The sequence below is a fragment of the Coffea arabica genome, chromosome 11e (genome assembly GCF_036785885.1).
Source record: "Coffea arabica cultivar ET-39 chromosome 11e, Coffea Arabica ET-39 HiFi, whole genome shotgun sequence".
In the NCBI taxonomy this organism is placed as follows: domain Eukaryota; kingdom Viridiplantae; phylum Streptophyta; class Magnoliopsida; order Gentianales; family Rubiaceae; genus Coffea; species Coffea arabica.
Window position 1 is genome coordinate 62,111,080 of NC_092331.1, and position 21,222 is coordinate 62,132,301.

The 21,222-nt window shown below is 34.8% G+C and overlaps 3 protein-coding genes across 5 annotated transcripts; 2 read left to right on the plus strand and 1 right to left on the minus strand.

The window, feature by feature from the left end:
* The first annotated feature begins 3,922 nt into the window (after window positions 1-3,922).
* On the plus strand, window positions 3,923-10,366 carry LOC113719067 (sphingosine-1-phosphate lyase-like). 2 transcript variants are annotated; one of them, XM_027244073.2, is made up of 15 exons: window positions 3,924-4,267; window positions 4,395-4,440; window positions 5,149-5,300; window positions 5,415-5,474; window positions 5,764-5,988; window positions 6,071-6,212; window positions 6,485-6,535; window positions 6,621-6,712; window positions 7,450-7,576; window positions 8,607-8,622; window positions 8,904-9,011; window positions 9,107-9,161; window positions 9,240-9,386; window positions 9,627-9,705; window positions 10,119-10,366. In XM_027244073.2, exons 1-15 carry the CDS (start codon window positions 4,062-4,064, stop codon window positions 10,239-10,241), a joined length of 1,629 nt encoding a protein of 542 aa, XP_027099874.1. In that variant the 5' UTR covers window positions 3,924-4,061; the 3' UTR covers window positions 10,242-10,366. The 2 variants fall into 2 exon arrangements, with proteins under 2 accessions (XP_071928466.1, XP_027099874.1); XM_072072365.1 differs by lacking the exon at window positions 9,627-9,705 and having other exon boundaries at window positions 3,923-4,267; window positions 10,119-10,183.
* Window positions 10,367-12,325: 1,959 nt separating this feature from the next.
* Window positions 12,326-13,678, plus strand: LOC113718657 (UDP-glucosyltransferase 29-like). Its single transcript, XM_027243547.1, has one exon. It carries the CDS (start codon window positions 12,326-12,328, stop codon window positions 13,676-13,678), a length of 1,353 nt encoding a protein of 450 aa, XP_027099348.1.
* A 3,064-nt stretch (window positions 13,679-16,742) lies between these two features.
* On the minus strand, window positions 16,743-19,469 carry LOC113717765 (protein LAZY 1-like). 2 transcript variants are annotated; one of them, XM_027242568.2, is made up of 5 exons: window positions 19,425-19,469; window positions 19,262-19,328; window positions 17,975-18,852; window positions 17,339-17,627; window positions 16,743-16,824 (listed from the first exon to the last, which is right to left on the minus strand). In XM_027242568.2, the coding sequence occupies exons 1-5, from the start codon at window positions 19,428-19,430 to the stop codon at window positions 16,805-16,807; spliced, it is 1,260 nt and encodes a 419-aa protein (XP_027098369.1). In that variant the 5' UTR covers window positions 19,431-19,469; the 3' UTR covers window positions 16,743-16,804. The 2 variants fall into 2 exon arrangements, with proteins under 2 accessions (XP_027098369.1, XP_027098370.1); XM_027242569.2 differs by having other exon boundaries at window positions 17,975-18,828; window positions 19,425-19,461.
* Window positions 19,470-21,222: the final 1,753 nt, after the last annotated feature.

The window sequence follows — 21,222 nt, forward strand, 5'->3', positions numbered from 1 at the left end:
TGATAATGTGATTTATTGCTCAACTATAGAAAATAAAATTTGGAGATCTGAGGGTGCAATAGGCTTCTGTTTATGTTTTAATGTACCACACATTTACATCAAACAAAATAAGAAAACGATATTGATTTTTTCAGTGTTCCAAATTCAAATTGGACCACTTTCTTCAATCAATTAAATCGGGAACTCTTAAGTTGTGTTTGGATTGCATTTTCCTTCATTTTTCATGGAAAAATTACTGTAGCGATTTAATATATATGAGGGAAAAAGGTGATAGGGAAATGTGATCACGGAAAACGACAATATTTTCCGACGGAAACAAGCAATCCAAGCATGGCCTTAGAGTTGCCTAGTTCGAGATTGATATGAAACAAGATGGTAGAAACTCGATCAAACTTGGTTAAAGATAGAAACAAAATTGAGAGCTCTAGAGTTGTGAAATTATTTATAAACAAATGTGTTGCCCCATATAGTTTCAATCCTCAAAAAAATTTTTAAAAAATCAACCAACATTTTCCTGTCAAGGGTACGCCTTTTATTATTATTATTATTATTATTTTGTCTTTTACCTGATGGGAGAATGGTATTTTGGATTAGGGATAATTGCATAAACATCCCCTGAGATTTCTAATAGTTGCATTCACTTCTCTTGAAATTTTAAAAATAGCACTAACTTCCCTTGAACTTAAGGTTTTGATAACAGATTCAGCCTATGTCAGAGAAAGTGCCATTAAAAAAGTCTTTTAAGAAATGAGATAACAATTTTGCTCTATTTGTACTATGTTTGCCTCCTATGAGGTTTTATTAGTGAAAGAATAAGAAGTATTAAAAACTGAAAATAATTAGTGAAACTCAAAGGAATATAAGTGCAGAGAAAACAAGTGTTGTAGCAACAACTGGAAGAAGCAACGAGCATACATTCAAAAATTTGAGTTTCTAAAACATACAAAGTGTACAACCAACTCCAAAATCTTCCATTTATTAGTGTACATAGAAACTTTATGTATTAAGTTGAGATAACAAAGAATTACTTACCTATAGTCATCTAATTGTCGCAAATTTTTAACAAAAAAAAAAAAAACTTCAAAATTTGCCTTGATTTCTATTGTCTTTCTCCTTTCGTTTCATGAATGCTTAAGATGAATTGAGGTTAACTATAACCACCAAAACTTATTCCCTTATGGAGCTTTGCAGGGTGGTTTTTTTCCCTTACATCTTTCTTGCTTCCACCTCTCTTCTGTATAGACACGATTTGGATTGTCCTATCAAGTGTTGTCAATCACAAAAATGGCGCTATATTGGAGCATCAATTGGCACCATTTTGAGTGCACTTACAATACTTAGGGCCTGTTTGGAACCTGAGTTTTTTGAGAGTTTGTCTAAAACTTTACTGTAGTGCACTGTAGAAGTTTTTGAAAAAATTTTATAGAAGTTTTTGTAAGGTGAAAAATTTTATAAAAGTTTTTATAGGGTGAAAAACTTTTTTTTCTTTTTCTTTCTTTCCTTTTTCTTTTCTTTCATCTCTTCTTCTTCTTCTTATTCCTTCCCCTTCCCCCTTCCCCGTTACCTCCGCCACCCTCAGCAGCAACTCCACCAATGCCACCTCCCGCCACCCCTCTCCTCTCTTCTGCCCCGCCACCCCCCTCTGCGCCTTCGCCCTCTGGCCCCGCCACTCCCTCTGCCCCGCCTTCCCCCTCTGCCCTGTCATCCCCTCCCCCACCCCTGCAAAAGCTCCCCCGCCTCCCTCTCCCGCCACCTGAGTTTTGCACATGAGTTTTGCAGTAACAGAAATGATTTTTTTTCCATGTTCCATGTTCTATCTCCCTCTCATCTCCTTATCTTGCCAGCAGAATAAGCAGCAACAGCGGGGTGTATTTTTTATTTTTTTTTTGCAATTTTCCTTCTCCTTAAGCTGCGGGAGGGGAAAGGTAGAGGGAAAGAGGGGAGGGGGGAGGGAGAAAGAAAAAAAAAAGAAAAAAGAGATATTGGAAACCAACATATCGGTCAAAGGGGGAAGGGGAGGAGAGAAAAAAAAGAGAGGAAGGCCGGCAAAAGTTGGCCGAAATAGTTACCGGCGCGGGAAGCAGTGGTGGAGGTGGTGGCCGGTTAGGTGAAGGAGGAAAAAGAAAAAAAGTTGAAGGGAAAGTTTTTTGTGTATTATTTTGAAGCGTGTAAGTAAAAAACTTTGATAAGTTTTTTGGGGTTCTTGTAGCAAAAGTTGTTAAAAAACTAGTAGCTAAAAAACTTGGCAAAAAACTTCACTCCCAAACAAGCCCTTAATCGTACAAGAAATAACCATTAATATTGTTTAATTAGTTATCCTAAACTTGTTTATTGCCCTAAGTTTTTTGCCCAAATTTGTTTACTAACAACCTTAAACTCACAGGGTATAAAAGCAAATTTACCCTATCTTATATCAGCTATAGGCCCCAAATTCATGTTAAGAGAGATCGGTGCTTATTTTTAAAACCTCAGAGGAGATGAGTGCAAATGTTAGAAACCTCAAGGAAGGTTTATGCAATTATCCTTTTGGATTAAGTTAGGCCGCAGAGGAATTTTGCACATTGCAGTCATGATGGGTGACTAGCTTATGGACAAGACTTGAGGTGGCGCCCATTTATATGAAAAACTCCATTGTTCGCCTTGACCGCTTTCTTGGACTAGTTTATGGCAGTAGAAACCATAATTCCATTTTGTTGGGCCACTGAAATCATTTTAGTTGAGTCGTTTTGCTCCTAGCATAAGCTTCTAACTTTTGAGGGTTATAGCAGGCCCAATGAGTAACAACTTTCCGTCGTTACGTGTTCTGAAGTGCCTTCCCCGAAAGAATCACTTTTTTTTTTTTTCTTCAAAAACGATAGGAATTTCATTTAAAATACTATATAATATGTTCACACAATGAACAAAGGCTCGAATACATGTATACAAAAAGTGTACTGTGGCTCCTCGCCCATATCCATGCTTAAGACGTACTTGCTTATCAATATGCTTTTATTAATAAGATTTTTCCTGGTTTGCTAAACAAAATGAGAAGTTTTGAAACAGAGAGCTTAAGCAGCAAATGTCCTCAATCTGAGTTGCTACCCTGACGTCACTGGTCCGCTTTGACTTAATCTGCTTCGAGAGTTTTTTCAGTGGAACTTCAACTATGATGTTGTTCCAATATCTTTCCCTTAGTTTGATAAGAGCAAGTTTCATTTAAAAAGAATCGCAATTTCTTTTTCCCCATTTAATCTTCTTTTTTTTGGGCATTCGACGGACAAAATTAGTAGCACTAAATTGTTAAAGCTGTAAATGGGATATTATGGGAGTATTTGAATAGTGAATTATTTGAAATATTATTCAAAATAAATTATTGTAGCTTTTCTTTGTGACATAATATATATGAAATTAAAAAATTGATTGAAAATATAAAAAATGACTAAAAACATATTTATGATGTAGCTAAAATCAGATTTAAAAAAAAATTTATGTATCCAAACAAATTTTTTTTTTCAACGTATTGCTACTACCAAATAACTCATTTGTCTCCGATTACATCATTAAATACAATATTATATTACGAGATATCTCTTCAACATATTATGGATGTAGAATTTATCACATGGAATGTATGGAAAGAGAACAGATAAACAAAGATTGAAAGCCATATTTTATGTAAGGTTGTCTAATGCTTTAATAATCATGATTCTAATTGCTGTCAGCTGACTCCAGTTTTGTTTCTCAAAGTTACCAATATCCATTATTGAAGAAATGAAAAGCGAAAAAATTGTTGTGGGTTGGTTGGGGAGGGAATTGGTTATGCAGCACCCTCAAAGGCAAAATAAAATAAAAATGAAAACTCGACGCAACGTGACAAACCCGCCATACGACGAAGTGATAACTTGTACGTATTCCCTACGCCTTACCAAGTAAAATTATTCTCCTTATCGTCGTGTCTTTCTATTTCCTGTATATATAATACAAACTCTGTTTAGGTGTTCCCAAATAATAATTTTAAAAAAAACCAACTGTTTTTCATACAGATTTTGGATTTCCAGAGTTCAGGCCGATCGGTGAACAAAATGGAGTCGCTGAATCAGCTGTCGTCTTCGCTGAATCGACTGAGAGCTTCGGTCAATGTTTCCTTATCCAACTACGAACCTCTCGCTTTGGTCGCCGCTCCCATTCTCACTCTGCTTCTGGCTCGACTGTTGCAATCATTTTTCGATGTTATTTCCGAGAACGGACTCAAAGCTACTATTCTAGGCTTCTTCATGAGCTGTGTCAAGTAATCTTTCAACTATTTCTTTTTCAATATTTGTTTGACTATTTTTCTTTTGTTATTCGGAGCTTGCTACATATGTAAATACCGATTTTGGTTTTTCTGTCGTAAATTTTGGTTATATTTGATACAGGTTAGTGCCTGGAGTAAAACGATACATCGATGCCGAAAAGCAAAAGGTGGTGTATATTGTATAATTGTTTATCCGTTATGATTTCATAATATATGCTTATTGACCTTTTTATATTATGTTTAACGGTTTTTGGAAATAAGTAAAGAATTTGAGCTTTAATTGGACAATGAAAAAGTAGCCAAAGAGAGAATAATCAATCAAAAAAGGAACAGAACTAAAAGTAGCACCGGATGATGTTCTTTTATTATCAAATTTTCTGGTATAATATTGCAAGTCTAACTGAATCTGCCACCACTGTAATCGATTGAAAAATGACATGACTGTGTGCAAAATTGAATGAGTAGATAATGCCTTTCAGCAGTGGATTAGTAGTTCCCTGGTTGATGTCAATTACATAGAACGTTTGCTCTGGACAGAAACTTGTTGATTGTGTTGGACTCTTTTGGTACTTGTTTCTTATTTTTCTATTTTCCTCATCATGACAACCTTTTCAAAATGCGTAATCCATTCCAAATTGTTCGAATATTTGCCTTCATCATTTTTCGTTCAAAAATTGTTTTACTATTCCAAATCTTTTTTTAAGCAAATTTGAATTCCAGCTACAAATATGAATTTTATTAGTTACCAAAAGCTTCTTGTCTAGTGCTTTTCATGGTCCACTGTATTATGTTTCTTTTTTCATATTAGTTGTAACTTGTAACTAAAAATCTTACTCGGCTTACTGAGCTGCAGTTTTTGTTCATTTACTTTGCAGGTTGTGGATAAAATGCAAACTTCTGGTAAATCCAAAAGAGATGATTGGATAAGTGAGTTGCCACGGACACGACTGGGAGCTGGAGTTATTGAGAAAATGAAAGATGAGAAGCAAAAAGATGTGGTCTGGCAGGGCAGATGCTCTGGTACAGTGTATGTTCTTAGTTAATCATTGGCTAGGCATACTTTCAGGCACCTTTGAGACAGTGATTTTATTACTAGTAGCATGTTCTTGCAAGTAAAGGCTAACTTGATATGTTTGTGCAGCTATATTGGAGGAACTGAGCAGGAAGGACATTTTCCTTTGATAAATGAGGCATGTTCAATGTTAGTATGATAATGCAGTTGTTCATATTAAAAAGCCCATTCTATTAACTAGACAATAGGATAGTTTTGATCTGTAGCTAATGTATACAATGAACAAGCAATTCTAATTTCTGGTAAAACTTCCGGAATTATAGTGAAGGACCTTCTAGGGAAAGGTCACAGATTTGGCATTGGATGTTTCATTGTCAGTTTTAGATGGTTTTCCATTCTCATTTATCAACCTTCAGCCTATTAAAATGGTGTCACTAATTTTTGTCTTTTGGCCTCTTGCTCTCGAGGTTCCTTTCAGGTTTGCACATACTAATCCACTGCATCTCGATGTATTCCCAAGTGTTGTAAGATTTGAAGCAGAGGTTGTTGCAATGACAGCTGCACTACTTGGAAGTAAGGAAAAGGCTTCTGGAGGGCAAATCTGTGGGAATATGACATCAGGTGGGACAGAAAGCATATTATTAGCGGTGAAATCATCTCGTGACTACATCAGAGCTAAGAAGGGAATCACTAAACCAGAAATGTATGTAGCTATACATAAGCTTTTCTTGCTTAATTTTCATGAGCAAATTAATCACATCATGCATTTTACTTTGCGAACATAGGATAATACCAGTATCTGCCCACTCTGCGTATGACAAGGCTGCTCAATATTTCAAAATCAAGTTGTGGCGAGTCCCAGTAAACAAACAATTTCAAGCAGATGCCAGGGCTATAAGAAGACATATCAACAAAAACACTATAATGGTATTATTCTTAAGTAGGTCTGGTATGCCGTGCATTTAGCAATATTGGAGCAGAGTTTGTTTCTTTTCTCCCTAAAGCAATGTTATTTTACTATAGATCATGTCAGGTTTTGATGGTTTTGTGTAACTGTTGGCGATCAGATTTCATTTCACATTTTGCTGTCATCATTTAGAAGCGATAATTGCTAGTTTATCTTCATGTTATCTTTTGTCTGGTTTCCTAACTTTGTTACTTTTCAAGCGAACCTGAACTTGAAACTCATGAATTCACAGATTGTTGGATCAGCACCTGGCTTCCCTCATGGAATTATTGACCCAATTGAGGCATGTGATTCAGAGTACTCATTCTCCAATTCCTGAGAAATGGTTTTTGCTTCTCAGAATTCACCTTTTATAATCTCTCTCGCAGGAGCTTGGTGATTTAGCTTCTAGTTTTGGAATTTGTTTACATGTAGACCTCTGTCTGGGTGGCTTTGTACTACCTTTTGCTCGTAAACTTGGGTAAATATTCTGGACATTATCTGGCTCATTTTCTGCTATCTTTTGCTAATTATTAAATCATTCAAGTTACTTTGAAGTCTCGTGTTCTCCCTTCTTATCCTTAGGCTTCAAGCTGTTATGTAGATCACCATTTCTCATATTCTCTTATATCTTATCCTTACATAGTTAGTTCTTCTTTTACTGAATATTTGTTCTCACAGGCTACAAAAATGAAATTGCATGACAATAGCATTTTGAGGAGAAGGATCCTTCCTATTCTTGAAATTGTTTTGATGGCATCATGCTGTTTTTATGTCAATTAATGAAAAAGGAAGGAAAACAATACCAGCTTATACTGTTAAAACTGTTCTGTAATTTTTATTAATCACTGCTTTCATGGGCTCTCTAATATGTTGGTGAGAATAGGAATTGATCCAAAGCTACAATGAAAAGTATATGATAGCACTTGAAGTGGATGCTGCTAAAATATACTCTTAAACAACTGCATCCAAAATGTATTCAAGGAGTATTCATTACAAGATGCCTATGGTGTGGGTTTTAAACATTTTCATTAGATGCTGCAGTTGTTGTGTCATATGTGCCATTTATTTGGACAAATTACCAAGAGAAGAAGCTTATACTTGATAGTGGCTTTTATTTATTTATTTATTTTCATTGATTGATCTTTCTGCTTCATTTGTTCTTGGGGTTACGAAAATTATTTGTTTAATCCACTAAACTATCATGTTAATTACTAGGTACCCTGTACCACCTTGTGATTTTTCTGTTCAAGGAGTGACCTCAATCTCAGTAGATGTACACAAATATGGTTTGGCTCCGAAAGGAACTAGTATAGTTCTGTACAGAAATCATGACATCAGAAAGGTAAGCAATTATTTGTCATCTCTCTACTTATACGCTATTCTCAAGAAGCATTTAAAATCGTTTGGAGTTTTCTTATGGTAGATTGAAAACCTATCAGAGATGAATGCAGGCTCCTTTTTTCTTTGGAAGGTGTTTCTGCATGATTTTTCCCGTTCTTTTTAGGGGGTTTGGTGTTAAGAGTGTAGGGAGAGATATGGTCTTCCTCATCTGCTGGTTGATTCCTTTGTTATTGATTAGTCTCTTGCTACTGTAGTTATCACTGTCCAAAATGTCATAGTATCTCCATATTTTGGTGACAAGTATGGTAGAGATATAACGTTTGGAATTCAACCTCCCCCCTTACACGCTTTAATAAGGTCATAAAACTACCTGTTTTCAGGTTCCCCTGTCTACATTCATCTATTCATTCGGCCTGTTGTGGAACCATTTTCAGCTGATCAGTTCAGTTTTGCTTTACTCATAAGTTGGAGTTCCTATGCTGGTCGTGCCAACAAACACGTCTTGGGCAGGATTGACTAACCTAATCTGTATTTTTTGCATAGACTGGTGCTCTGCTTTAGACCGGAGTGATGCCTTCAATTTTCTTGAAATGCTATAGTTCCAAGCTGATAATTAGAGAAGAAAGCAAAACTTTCATCTTAGTGAAACCTATTCTTCGCTTTTTCGAATTAAAGCTTTACCCAATTGAAAAATTAGAAGAAACTAGTAGCAATATTTAGAATCTTAGACATGATTAATAAGGATAAATGCACTTATAAATTGCAATCCACAATTCATTCATCCAATTGCATTAGTCATTCTGCGTACTAATGTTGATCTACAAGCTGATCATTATGGCTTAACATGTCTAAATGACATATTCCACACATAGCTCAAGTTGCTGAACACATATCATCTTTTTTTTTTTTTTTTTTGCTTTTTTTTTTCCCTTCTAATTTCGATGGCTGCCTATTCTACTTTGCATGTTTGCTAATGGGCCTGAATGTTGGGATGCTGAATCACGTGGCTTCTTGTATCTCTGATATAACAGCATCAATTTGTTGCTGGTGAGTTATAATTTCACAATGATCTATTTCTAATTTTTGAGCGGTCAAGCTAGGTGCATGCCATAACAAAACTTTTGTAATTTGATTTAGTAAATGTTGAGCAGTCTCTGTGAGACTACATTTCTAGAAATCAGGTCATTATTGGCATTCTTGCAACAACTGTTGGACATAAAAGGATTTGGGATTGTCTTAATTCTTGGCCAGTGAAATATGTTATCTGTATTTTAACTTATGCCTAAACTCATGTCTGATGCTTCTGTATAAATTACTTTGACTGTCAGTTACTGAATGGTCTGGTGGGCTTTATGTCTCTCCAACGATTGCTGGGAGCAGGCCCGGAGGCTTGATTGCTGGAGCTTGGGCAGCAATGATGTCACTAGGAGTGGAAGGTACATCATAATTAATTACAATTTGCACTTGGTTGTCCAAATTTCTGTTTTGAACTTGTGGATTCTGAGCTCACAAGTTTCTTCCTCTCTTACAGGATACTTGGAAAACACAAGGGCTATAATGGAAGCTTCAAAGAGAATACAGAAGGGGTAGATACATGTTTCACTGGATAGTTTTTGAGTATTTCAAATTAAGGACCGTCACATACCAATGTTTTATCAATGCAGAGTGCAGGAAATTCCCGAACTATTCATCATTGGAAGGCCTGATATGACCATTGTGGCCTTTGGATCTGATGTTGTGGACATCTTTGAAGTCAACGATATTATGTCATCAAAAGGTTGGCATCTAAATGCGCTGCAAAGACCTAATAGGTAAGCATCTTTTACTGATCATGGATACATCATGATATTGGATTTTAGTCATCACATTTACCAATGGCAAGATAGTCACTCAACATGGCATCTTTATCATAATACGACATTTAATTACATGTAATAGTGCTTCTTACCATTTTGAGTACTCTACCCAGTTGCTCTGAAGAATTGTGTTTATTCATTTAGTGCTCTCTCAAATTCTTCTCCTGAGGTATTAACATTATGCTTCTTTGACAGCATTCATATATGTGTGACACTTCAGCATGTATGTGTTGTTGAGGACTTCTTGAAGGATCTCAGAGAATCTGTTCAAACTGTAAGTTCTTGATTAGTCGAGAACACTAATTACCATATTTCTAATCAGACCATCGCAGTTGCATATCAGGATTGATTAACGTAATAGACATGCATAATTCATGATGGCGGCTCACAATTCATGTAACTTTTGCTGGTAAAAATGTAAACCTGGTCATGTCATGTCCTGTGCCATTCGGTGGAGGAATAATAACATGCTGAGGTTGAAAACAAAAGCTTTTGCCGTCAAAGTTAGGGAACTTCTAAGATGTGCAGAGGGCGCTGAAGGTTGAGCCTCTTAAGTCTCTTTTTCTGAACCTTCATTTTGCGAGGCCTCAATCTGTTTTGGCCCTTAACTTTGGAGATGTATTTTTGCCAACGCCATGAATTTTGAAGAAACACTAACAATCATTCATGGAGTTTTTCCCATTTCAGGTAAAAGAAAATCCAGGTCCTATTAGTGGAGGGCTTGCTCCAATATATGGTGCGGCGGGAAAGATGCCAGATAGAGTAATGGTTAAGGATTTGTTGGTGGATTTCATGGATAGTTCATGCTAGTGGCATTCTTATCTTCCCGGTGGCGAAGCTTTCGTCTTATAATATTTCATAATTCTTTTGTAAAGGTTCGATGGAAGAAATAACCAGAATTGATTAGCAATACATGACGTGACATATTTCAGCTAGTTTTGGTGTTGTCTGGAAATCTTGTATGCTTGCAAAATCGCATTATCAATTTTCTTCTTTTATTTTCGTGCATCAGACAATGGCAGTGCTTTTTCTGCGTTTTTATGATTTTGGGACGGACTTGCGCAGGAACTGCATGCCTCCAAGTAGAGGTATCCTTCACTACTTACCTTTTCTTGGGTGCTAAAGGAGGAGGGGGGGCCATAGAAATTCCTCATATTTAAGTCTTAAGCAGAGCATCTCGCATGCTACAATCTTCTCCGAGAGACAGCACCGTTCACAAAGAAAGAGATTTTACCACCAGTAAAAAGTTTATGCACCGAAGACTCAGAAGATGTGCCCATTCTCAATTGACCAACATTGTGGACGGTAGTCATTTAGCTCATCTCGGGAAATCAAACCAACAGTTGTATTTGATTTGCAAAACCACAAACAATAATATATTATTGCACAAGACAAGTTAATCCTTAAACAACTATTATTGAAGATGGAAATCAGGATCGAGATAACTCAGATTTTTGTTAAAGTGTCTCTCAGCTGAGCATTTACTTTGCATAGAATTTGAGAGTCGAAATCTTTACGACTGCAAGAACCTGGAATCCTGTATGCTTCCATTCCGAAATTCGTTAGACTTGTCAGACCACGGTTTGCAGCTCCAGTCATAAATACTTTGTGTTATCATTTTTAGCGTGGCATGGACGTTATATAAAAAGCTAAATCAAAGGGGCTATAATATATATGTTTCTTCCAAAAAATCTACCAAGGATAGATTATGATCACATAATCACTTTCAATAACCTATACCAATTATTTCTTTTAATTAGCACATACGGCTATGCTTTTCCCACTAGGTCATAATATTATTCGATTCCGTATTAATAATCAAACATAGCTCTATCTATATTATTCTACTAATGGTTTATGAAAGCAAAGAGAATTCTCCCTGTTCATATCTTGCAAGAGATTTCAAAATCTTCCAAACTAATAACAATATCAGTATCGACATGATCCAAAGACGTTTTTCAGAAAAAAGGAATTTTCAATCATTTTATCCAAAATCCTCCCAACTAACTTAACTAATTAATGACTTTAATAATCATCTATCAATAACATTACTCAACAGTAGTGCCAAAAAAAATGCAAATGCAATCGTACTTCACTTTTTTTTAGAGTAATCTTATAGTATACACTAACAGTGTATACATTATCATGGTTGAATGTACGATACATATGCAAAATTTGGGTTTCAAATTCAAATTCCGATTATGTGTCATATATCCAATGGTGCAAGTGGATACACTGTCAGTATATAGAAAATTAATTCTTTTTTTTATAATAGCATTTTCACAATTTTTTATTATACAATTTAATAAATGAAAAATACATGATAAAAATGATAGTAGGAGTGTCATTATAAAATAGGTTGAGTGTGATTACACATATATGTGTGTGGGTGCACGCATGCATGCATGTATAGTTAAGTATAACTCACTTTGTACATTTTTCCAACTTTCACCGACCAAGTGGAGATTACCTAGAGAAATAAAAAAGTCGCCAGTCGAGAATTGAATTGAATTTCTCCGGCGAAGTTGTTAAATCTTCTATAGAAAGAATGACAAGGAGAAAAACTCTGCTATCTAGTCATGGCCGTAATAACGTCAACTTTTTCCATGCCTTCACGCAATCCACGAGTTATGTTAAGTTGCCATGCAATGGCATTGATCATCTCCAATACTATTGCATGGCAACTTAACATATTTAGCAATTCTGTGAAGATTCTGATTCTCAAAAATTCACCAAATATTTTCATTCCTTCTAAGTGCACCAATAATATGGAAGTTTTCTATGCTTATTACCCCAAAAAACTTTTCCCCTCCCCATATCTCCTGCACAGAAAGAAACTTTTCGATCTTCTCCTTCCCCATAGCAGAAAATTCTTGCGAGAGAGCTTTTGAGCAATGGAAGAAAACCAAACAATTTCCAGCATTCTTATGCTCCCATGGCTTGCTCATGGGCATGTCTCCCCTTACTTAGAACTTGCCAGGAAACTGACCGCCAGAAACTTCAACATCTATTTGTGCTCTACCCCCATTAACCTCAGTTCAATCAGGTCAAAAATAAGCCCAAAGTTTGGTAAATCAATCCAACTCATTGAACTCAATCTCCCCACATTGCCTAACCTTCCCCCTCAGTACCACACCACTAATGGTCTCCCTCCACATCTCATGGTCACTCTCAAGGAGGCTTTTGAGATGGCTAGTCCTAACTTCTGCAAGATCCTGAGGACTCTAATGCCCGACTTGCTCATATATGATCTTCTTCAGCCGTGGGCTCCAGAGGCTGCATCATATTATAATATCCCTGCCGTTGAGTTTATTACTTGTAGCGCGACCATGACTTCGTGCATGCTGCATTTCTTCCGGACTCCAGGTATCCAATTCCCTTATTCTTCCACGATTTTTTTTCGCGATTATGAGTCTGCTATAGCTAACAAGTTGCTTGAGCGCGATGAAGATGCAAATAGAGTGGCTCAATGCATCGAACGATCTTCTAAAATCCTTCTAATCAAGAGTTTTAAGGAGATTGAAGGTAAATATAACGATTACGTTTCTTGCTTATCTGGCAAGAAAGTAGTTCCTGTTGGCCCTCTTGTTCAAGACCCCGTACATGACAATGAAGATTTGACAATTATGGAATGGCTGAACACAAAAGGAAAGTATTCAACAGTTTTTGTTTCTTTTGGCAGCGAATATTTTCTGTCCAAGGGAGATTTGGAAGGCGTTGCCCATGGTTTAGAGCTTAGCAGTGTTAACTTTGTATGGGTTGTTAGGTTTCCAAAGGGAGAGAATATTATAGTCGAAGAAGCCTTGCCAAAAGGCTTTCTCAAGAGGGTTGGGGAGAGGGGAAAAATTGTGAATGGATGGGCACCCCAAGCAAAAATATTGAACCATTCTAGCATTGGAGGTTTTGTGAGTCATTGTGGTTGGAATTCAGTTTTGGAGGGCATGAGATTTGGGGTTCCAATCATAGCCGTGCCTATGCACCTTGACCAACCGGTTAATGCTCGGTTACTTCAAGAGGTTGGAGCAGGTATGGAGGTTGTCCGAGGATCAACTGGGAAGATTCATGGGGAAAACATGGCTGAAATCATCAACCAGGTGGTGAAGGGGCCAAGAGGAGAACCCGTGAGGAAGAAGGCAAGAGATTTGCGAGAGACACTTGAATTAAAAGGAGATGAAGAGATTGATGAGGTGGTGAAGGAGTTGGTCCAACTCTGTTTGACGGAGGACAAGAACAACGGTCTGCACTAGCCAATACAGTAGTACTTTATAGTTTTGGCTTAAATTTTGCATTCTGTCAGTGTTTTGATATGATGGTAATTAAGTTACTACGACTCGTTACCATCAAGTTTGTTACTTTTACAGTTTATTTTTCCCTCTCATTAACCAGTTGTTTGGCTTGTTTGTTGGACTTTTGCCATTTGTTTTGTAGGAGATGGTTGGATGGATCATGATCCATAGCCAAACACATTTGCAACTTCAACGGGAAACCACGCTTTTTTTTTTTTTTATGTATTAGTGCTTTGGATATAAGTAATTTGTATTAAATCTTGGAAAAAACTTATGTTTACTTAGATGAATTTATATGTATTAAAATTGAAGTACGAATGACAAGTTTTCTAATGAGATCGGTAGTAGATGGATCCGAACTGAACTCTAGGGCCGATTTTTTTTTTTATTTTTTATTTTAATGTGAAAGGGAGTTCTGTTAAGAAGGATAATAATGAGGAAAAGTTTTGTTATTGTAAAAAACGAAGCGCCTATTTCATATATCATCACTTGTTTAATTGGACCGGTGTTTGGATAGTGAAATTATTTCAAATAATATTTCGCTTGCATCATAAACACATTTTCCAATTCACCTTTTTATATTTCCAATCAACTTTTTATCTCACATACATCACATCACAAAAAGTGCTACAGTAATTATTCCAAATAATATTTCAAATAATACTCTATCCATTCGTAATTTCAATTTGTTCTCTCTCTACTCTCTCCAAAGAAAGCATGGAAGCAAAGTCCTCCACCGGAATATACCCTTTTTAGATAAACATGTTTTGGTTTTAGGCTGGAAAATTAGGAGTAAGGTACCACTGATACTGCTAGCACCAAAAAAATATAAATGAACAAATAAAAAATGTTAGTAGTGCTGCAATCGTTGCTCTATTTTCTTCACTCTCTCTCTCTTTTTTTTTTTTTTCAGGGACAAAAAAAAAATCAAAGAAAATAAAAGATGTACATAAAGTTTATTCCTGTAAAGCTTATGTTTGACTGTTTGGTCAACTGGGATTCATTCATATTTATTCATTGTCTACACCATTAATCATTAAATTAATTTGAACAGTGTTCACGAGCATGATTCCAGGCAGAAAACGTTGGGTCCGTTTGGATTGAGTGTTTTTGCACCTGTTTTTGAAAAACTGTTTTTCACATTCCAAATGCTATAGTAAATGTGTATTTCAAAAACAACTTCAAAAACACCATATCCAAACAATATATCAAAAACAACTCCAAATATATTTCAATTATGTATATTTAATTTGTATATTTTAATAAGTATATTTCAATTTGTATATTTTAATTATGTATATTTCAATTATATTTTAATATGTATATTTCAATTATGTATTTTAATATGTATATTTCAATTATGTATTTTATATATATTATATCAATATAAATATATTTATTTCAATTATGTATAATATTATATATATATTATATCAATTGAAATAAATATTATATATTTATATAAATACAGTTATTTATATATAAATTTATAAATATATTTATTCAATTTTGTTTTGTAATATATATTAATATATATTAATATGTATATTATACATAAATTATATTAATATTAATGTATATTATATATATATTACACATTTCTAATATTATATATTTATACATACATATTATAAATATTTTATTTTATTTATAATATATTTACATAAATATTATATGTTATATAAATTATATATAATATAATATATAATATATTACACATTTATACATAATATATAAATATTTATGTATATTTATAATATACATTTATATTATGTATAATATATAATATAATACATTTATAATACATTTATACATTTATATTAATATACATAATATTAATTTTACCCTTATACATAATATTGATACATGTATACATTTATATTGATTATATTAATACATTTCTACATAATATTAATATATATTAATAATATATTAATTTATACATTTATATAATATTCATTTATAATTTAAACGTTTTTAATAATATACACATATACATTTAAATATACATTTATATTATGTATTATATATAATATAATACATTTATATATTTATATTAATATACATAATATTAACACATATATACATTTATATTAATTATATAAATACATTTCTACATAATATTAATATATATTTATAATATATTAATTTATACATTTATAATATTCATTTATAATTTATACATTTATAATAATATACACTTATAATTTATAATATATTTATAATATCCATTTATAATTTATACATTTATAATAATATACACTTATACATTTATAAATATATTTATATTATGTATTATATATAATATAATACATCTATATATTTCTATATGAATATATAAATATATTTATTTATAAATATCTATAAATGTATTATAAATGCATAAATGTATATTTATATAAAAATATTAATTTATAATTTATACATTTATATAATATTCATTTATAATTTATACATTTATAATAATATACATTTATACATTTGTAAATATAAATGTATTATAATGCATAAATGTATATTTATATAAAAATTATAATATTCTAAAAATACTCAAAAATATGTTTCAAAAATACCTCTTAAAATAATCCAAAAAAATCTATAGTAAAAGTTTTTTATATAGTTTTTGAAAAATAACCCCAAAAACAACTAATCCAAACGGACTTGTTTTTTAGATTCAAAATGTTACAGTGGTGTTTTTGAAAAACAAACCCAAAAACAGCTAATCCAAACGGAGCCGTTGTTCGTTGGCTAAGAGTAATCCATTCAAATAATTCAGACAATATATTCGTGGCAACATATATATATATATATATATATATATATATATATATATATATACGCATGAGATGGGGTTTGCTCATTTTATTTTAACCATTATCTCAAACTTATCAGGCAAAATAACCCACTCTACAGGTATGGGTAATTACAAAGCCAAGGTCACAATCGCGGATCAAGAAAAATAACAATCAAAGTACTTGCTACTTAGTTGAGAGAGTGCTTTTAAACACACACACACACACAACCATTTTGGCATCCTGTAGGTTTAATGCGAGCCACCACACTTTGAAATTGCTGCCTGCTTCTGTTTCAGAGCTCCAGCACCAGGTCTACAAAGGTAACAAAAACAAAACCTTCGCGTATGAGACATTAGATTCATTATAATCATATCACGTTCTTGCCATCTTACGTGTGTATATGACAAAAAATAGGCATAAATTAAAAGTCTTTGTTATTTTGTGCATAACTCATAAGTTTAGTGTTTATCTTAACCAGAAATTTTAAGAGTTTTGTCACAAATCGAAGTGCTTATTAGTCAAATATATAACCGGAAAAGTCAATTTAGTGTGTGAAAAAAAGTATAGTTTTTTTTTTCCAGAGTATTCTTTAAGGGTATTATATGGAGAATGTATACTACATAAGTAAAACACGGATATAATACTGAGTTTTTTTTCTCTAGGGGCTCCTAGTACAGTTATACTATTTCTCTGCTAATGGTAACTCAATTCTTGGAAAGCAACTAATTAAACAAGAATAGTTTTTTCCAAAAAAAATAATTTGTGCATCCAAGGAGATCTGGCTAAGCCCATCAGGATTTGTATGAATATCCTACGTACTACTTACAGTCTGAATCTGTTTTAATCCAGTGTTCGCCAGTGCCAAGAGGATTGCCACCATTGAGTGAGAGTTGGGGTGGGTTTGATTGGCTCTTGAAGCGTCTTAGGCGTTCCTTTGAGAGGGGCTGGTATGGGGTTATTATGATGTCTTCATCCGTATCCTCTGGGCCTCCAATGATATATGGCCTCTTGTAGCTCCCGCCACTTCTTTCCCCAACCTGGCTTGGCGGCTTCTTAGACTTCTTGGCAGCTGCTGAGCTTTCAGGGTGGACTTTCCTGTGGAAAAGATGGAGGATCTGCACATATTTCAGCATTAGGATGCTACATTTTGTTAGAATTTATGGAAATAAACATTTGCAAACAAAAGTTCACTCTTATATTGGTTCAGCCTTTCTTTCTTAAGGCTTAACTTAGATGTACAATACACCATTTTAACTAGCAATCTACTCCTTTCCTGTTCCGACACAAATCGAAGTCTGACATGTCAGTTTGAACTTGAGCGATTCAGAAATCATGTGAAAGGCTCAATTCTTTTGGTTTTGCTCCACTTTATGGTAAGGATTTAATTTGATTAAGAGCCAAGAGATGAAAGTGCAGGATGATCAGGGCTCTATGATTTATTTTCGTGAGACAAAAGACCCACCTTGTGCAGTTTGGTTTCAGCTGAAGCAGAATCAGTTGTTCCTCCAGAAGCCGCAATGCAGTTCCGATTAGGATGGAGTATTTTTCTTTTTAGCATCTTCTTGACAAGAAGAACTGCAAACTTATCGGATTCCTTGTCCGGTTTCTTTTCAGCTGCCCTTTCAGGTTTTGCTCCAGAGATATCCTCTGCTTGTTTTGTTTTCAGGAAGAGCTCTCCAAGCGACACCCTACTTTCTTTCTTTGCAGTAGTAGTACTTGTTGTTGTTGTTGTTGTTGTTGTCGTTGTTTCTGGGAATCCAATTGCTGATCCAAGAAGATAGCTTTGCAGTGGACAGACAATTGTCCCATTCCCATTGGCATCTGTGCTTTCCGTAGGCTTGCCCCCAAGTGTAATTGCGCTACAATGACTGCTCCTTCCTGCACTGACATGACTGTTCCTTCCAGTGCTCACGTGGCTGTTCCTCCCGGTGCTAACATGGCTGTTTCTTCCTGATGAGAGATTACAAATTTCATCGGCTCCCAGCACCTTCTCCAATTCATCATTGATCAGCTTCAACTCATTTTCGGTCACTTCAGTTTCTTTCTCCATTATGTTCTCCACAGAGATGGAAAATGTTGGTGTTGAAGGGTCAGCAGTGACTGGGTCTGTCCCCAGGGTACCAATTGCAAGGAAGCCATGGAAGAACTCAGAAAGTGCAGCCGATGTCTCTTCTCCAATATCATCACCATCAGTCCTAGCAGCATCAGTACTGGCAGATGATTTTCGAAGTTGGTTGTCCCTTTGTCCTCTGATTAATGGTTTAGTGCAATAGTTTGGCTTTGAAGGGTATTGTACGTCATCCAGTGACGGCTGCCCTGTAAGACAAGCACAAGAATTCCCTGACAGGAGAAATATGTAGAGTAACTAGGACGCTAGCAGGCTAATCAGGTGCAATACGTTGCTTGATTTACCAGGAATTGCACAATTGTGATTGTCTTGTTAGCCATCATCATTCATTTCGTGCACTCATTAACAGTTCAAGCTCGACAATGTTTGAGTTATTCAAGATCTTTGTTAATTGAGGATCACCAATCAAATCACCTGCTGGTTTGTTCTTTGCTAATTGCCATTATAAATTAAGTAACTTAACAAAAACTGAAGAAGTTATTTATGTTTCAACAAAACGAAGTTCCTGATTCACAAATGAGTATATAGATTCAAGATTACGTGTTGTTCCATAAATTTGAGACTCCGACTCACCAATCAAGCAGAACTAAACCATAGACTTTGAAATTCATGATCACTTACCGATGGAAAAATCTTTGAAGGGCTCATTGCTATTCTGCCGGAACTTACGATGCATCCAACCTAGTAACTGCCATGAAAATACCGCAGATAACAGGCAAGTTTCAGATGAATTAGGTAACTGTGGCTATTTAAGTTCAACGCAACAAAATTAAGTGGAACTGACCTTCATCTTGTGGTGTCCCTCAGAGCTAAATGTATGGTAAAATAGAAGTGTGCGGTTAGTTTGCCGTTATATATAGAGACTACAAAATTGTCAAACCGGTTTCTGAAGCCTAAATCGATGCAAGAAATTGGCGGGTTCAGAAAAACAGGAAGAAAAAAACAAAGCTTGGGCTGACTTTTAGTGTTGTTAATTTACTTCATTCTCGGGCACGGTAAGTTCATATTAGCGTTTATCTCCCACTCATGTGCGTAGATTTGCTGATTTATGATTACTGATTTGCCATACTATTCAGCATTACTTGGTGTTTATCTTGAAGTCGGTGAAATTATCTCCATAATCTGTGAATGATGGGTGGTTCTGGCGCATGCACGTTTCGTTGCAACACTTGATCATGCTCTTCATTTGCATGAAACAAGTGATTTAATTTTTGGTTTCACCCACTTCTTAGGTTCAATTAAGACCATAAACAGCCAGAAATCAAAGTATGAATGGAATTTTAGCCGACGCTAATGGGTCAAACACTATCTGTTAAATTGTATCTTCTTCATCTCTTCATGAGGAATAAGAAGCCAGGCTGACGTGTGCTTACAATGTTTTGTCTTATGAACAAAGCATAGAGTTGTTCTACATAACCCATGCTTTATCAATCGTTCATCATGAATGTAGATCGAATAACAAATCAATCGATCACGCCAAAAGAAAAATGTTGGATCATTGATCAATAGAGGCGATGAAAGCGATCCAAGTCTGATGGTATCATATGCCAAACGTAAAAATGGAGCTTGATCTATTTGATCTTGTATACTCAAAAATCACATACATTATCAAATTACCTTTTTGTTGGAAAAGAAAACTCCAGCCACTACTAAGCTAATCAAGAAGCAGCAGCTGAACTAACTCAAGTCCTTGTTTACAACTCTGATACGGATTGCTCTTTTTTTCCCTTGCTAGATTAAACTTTCCCTGGAACTTTAAACTACAGGCCATGAGCTGATGGGATCTGTGCGAGGTGAACGACAGTAGAAGCTGGCCTTTTGTGTCTGTTCTATTGCTAATGAAAGGTAAAATAGAGGTATCCGTGTGAAATATATGCATATAGCTGGAGTGGAGCCAGTTTCAAATCAGATTGTGATTGACGACATAATCCTCCAGTTCTTTTTACATAAATATCGGGCAATTAAGGATGTCCATCTGCGTTTCCTTCTATCAATTCAGTAGTTAAGTCTTGATCGAAATCAAAATGATTTAACTGGTGACAACAAATTTGATCAATCCACAGGGGATATGGTTGGCTAGCATCAAGCCGTCAACTTCTTCAACGTGCCCCGCAGATAAAGAGTGCAACACCGATTAATGGGAGTGCCACCAGATAAACAAGGAGAAAACGGTGTTAGCTTAGAGACAACTTTGATGAGAACAAACATTTTCACATGTGTATGCTCAATAGTTTCACCGGAAATACGCCTCCAAATGTTTATATATGGATGTCTTGTTTCTACGTAGGAAAGGAAAGAGAAAAAGAGAGAGAGCCGAAAACCAAATTTCTCAAGTTTTGTGGCATTGGTGGAGTTGAAACCTATATAAATAAAATTAATTTAAAATTTTTTTTTGGTAGATCCGAGAACCACACATTTGACAAAACAAAGACATAGCAACTGAATTTATATATAGCCTGATGCTTGAAGAATTAAAGAACCAAAGAAAAAAATTTCGATTGAATGCTCGAATTTTATTATTATTTTTTTTTAATAACGCATGAATGCTCTTCCCATTTAAAAGAAATGCATGCGAGCAAAAT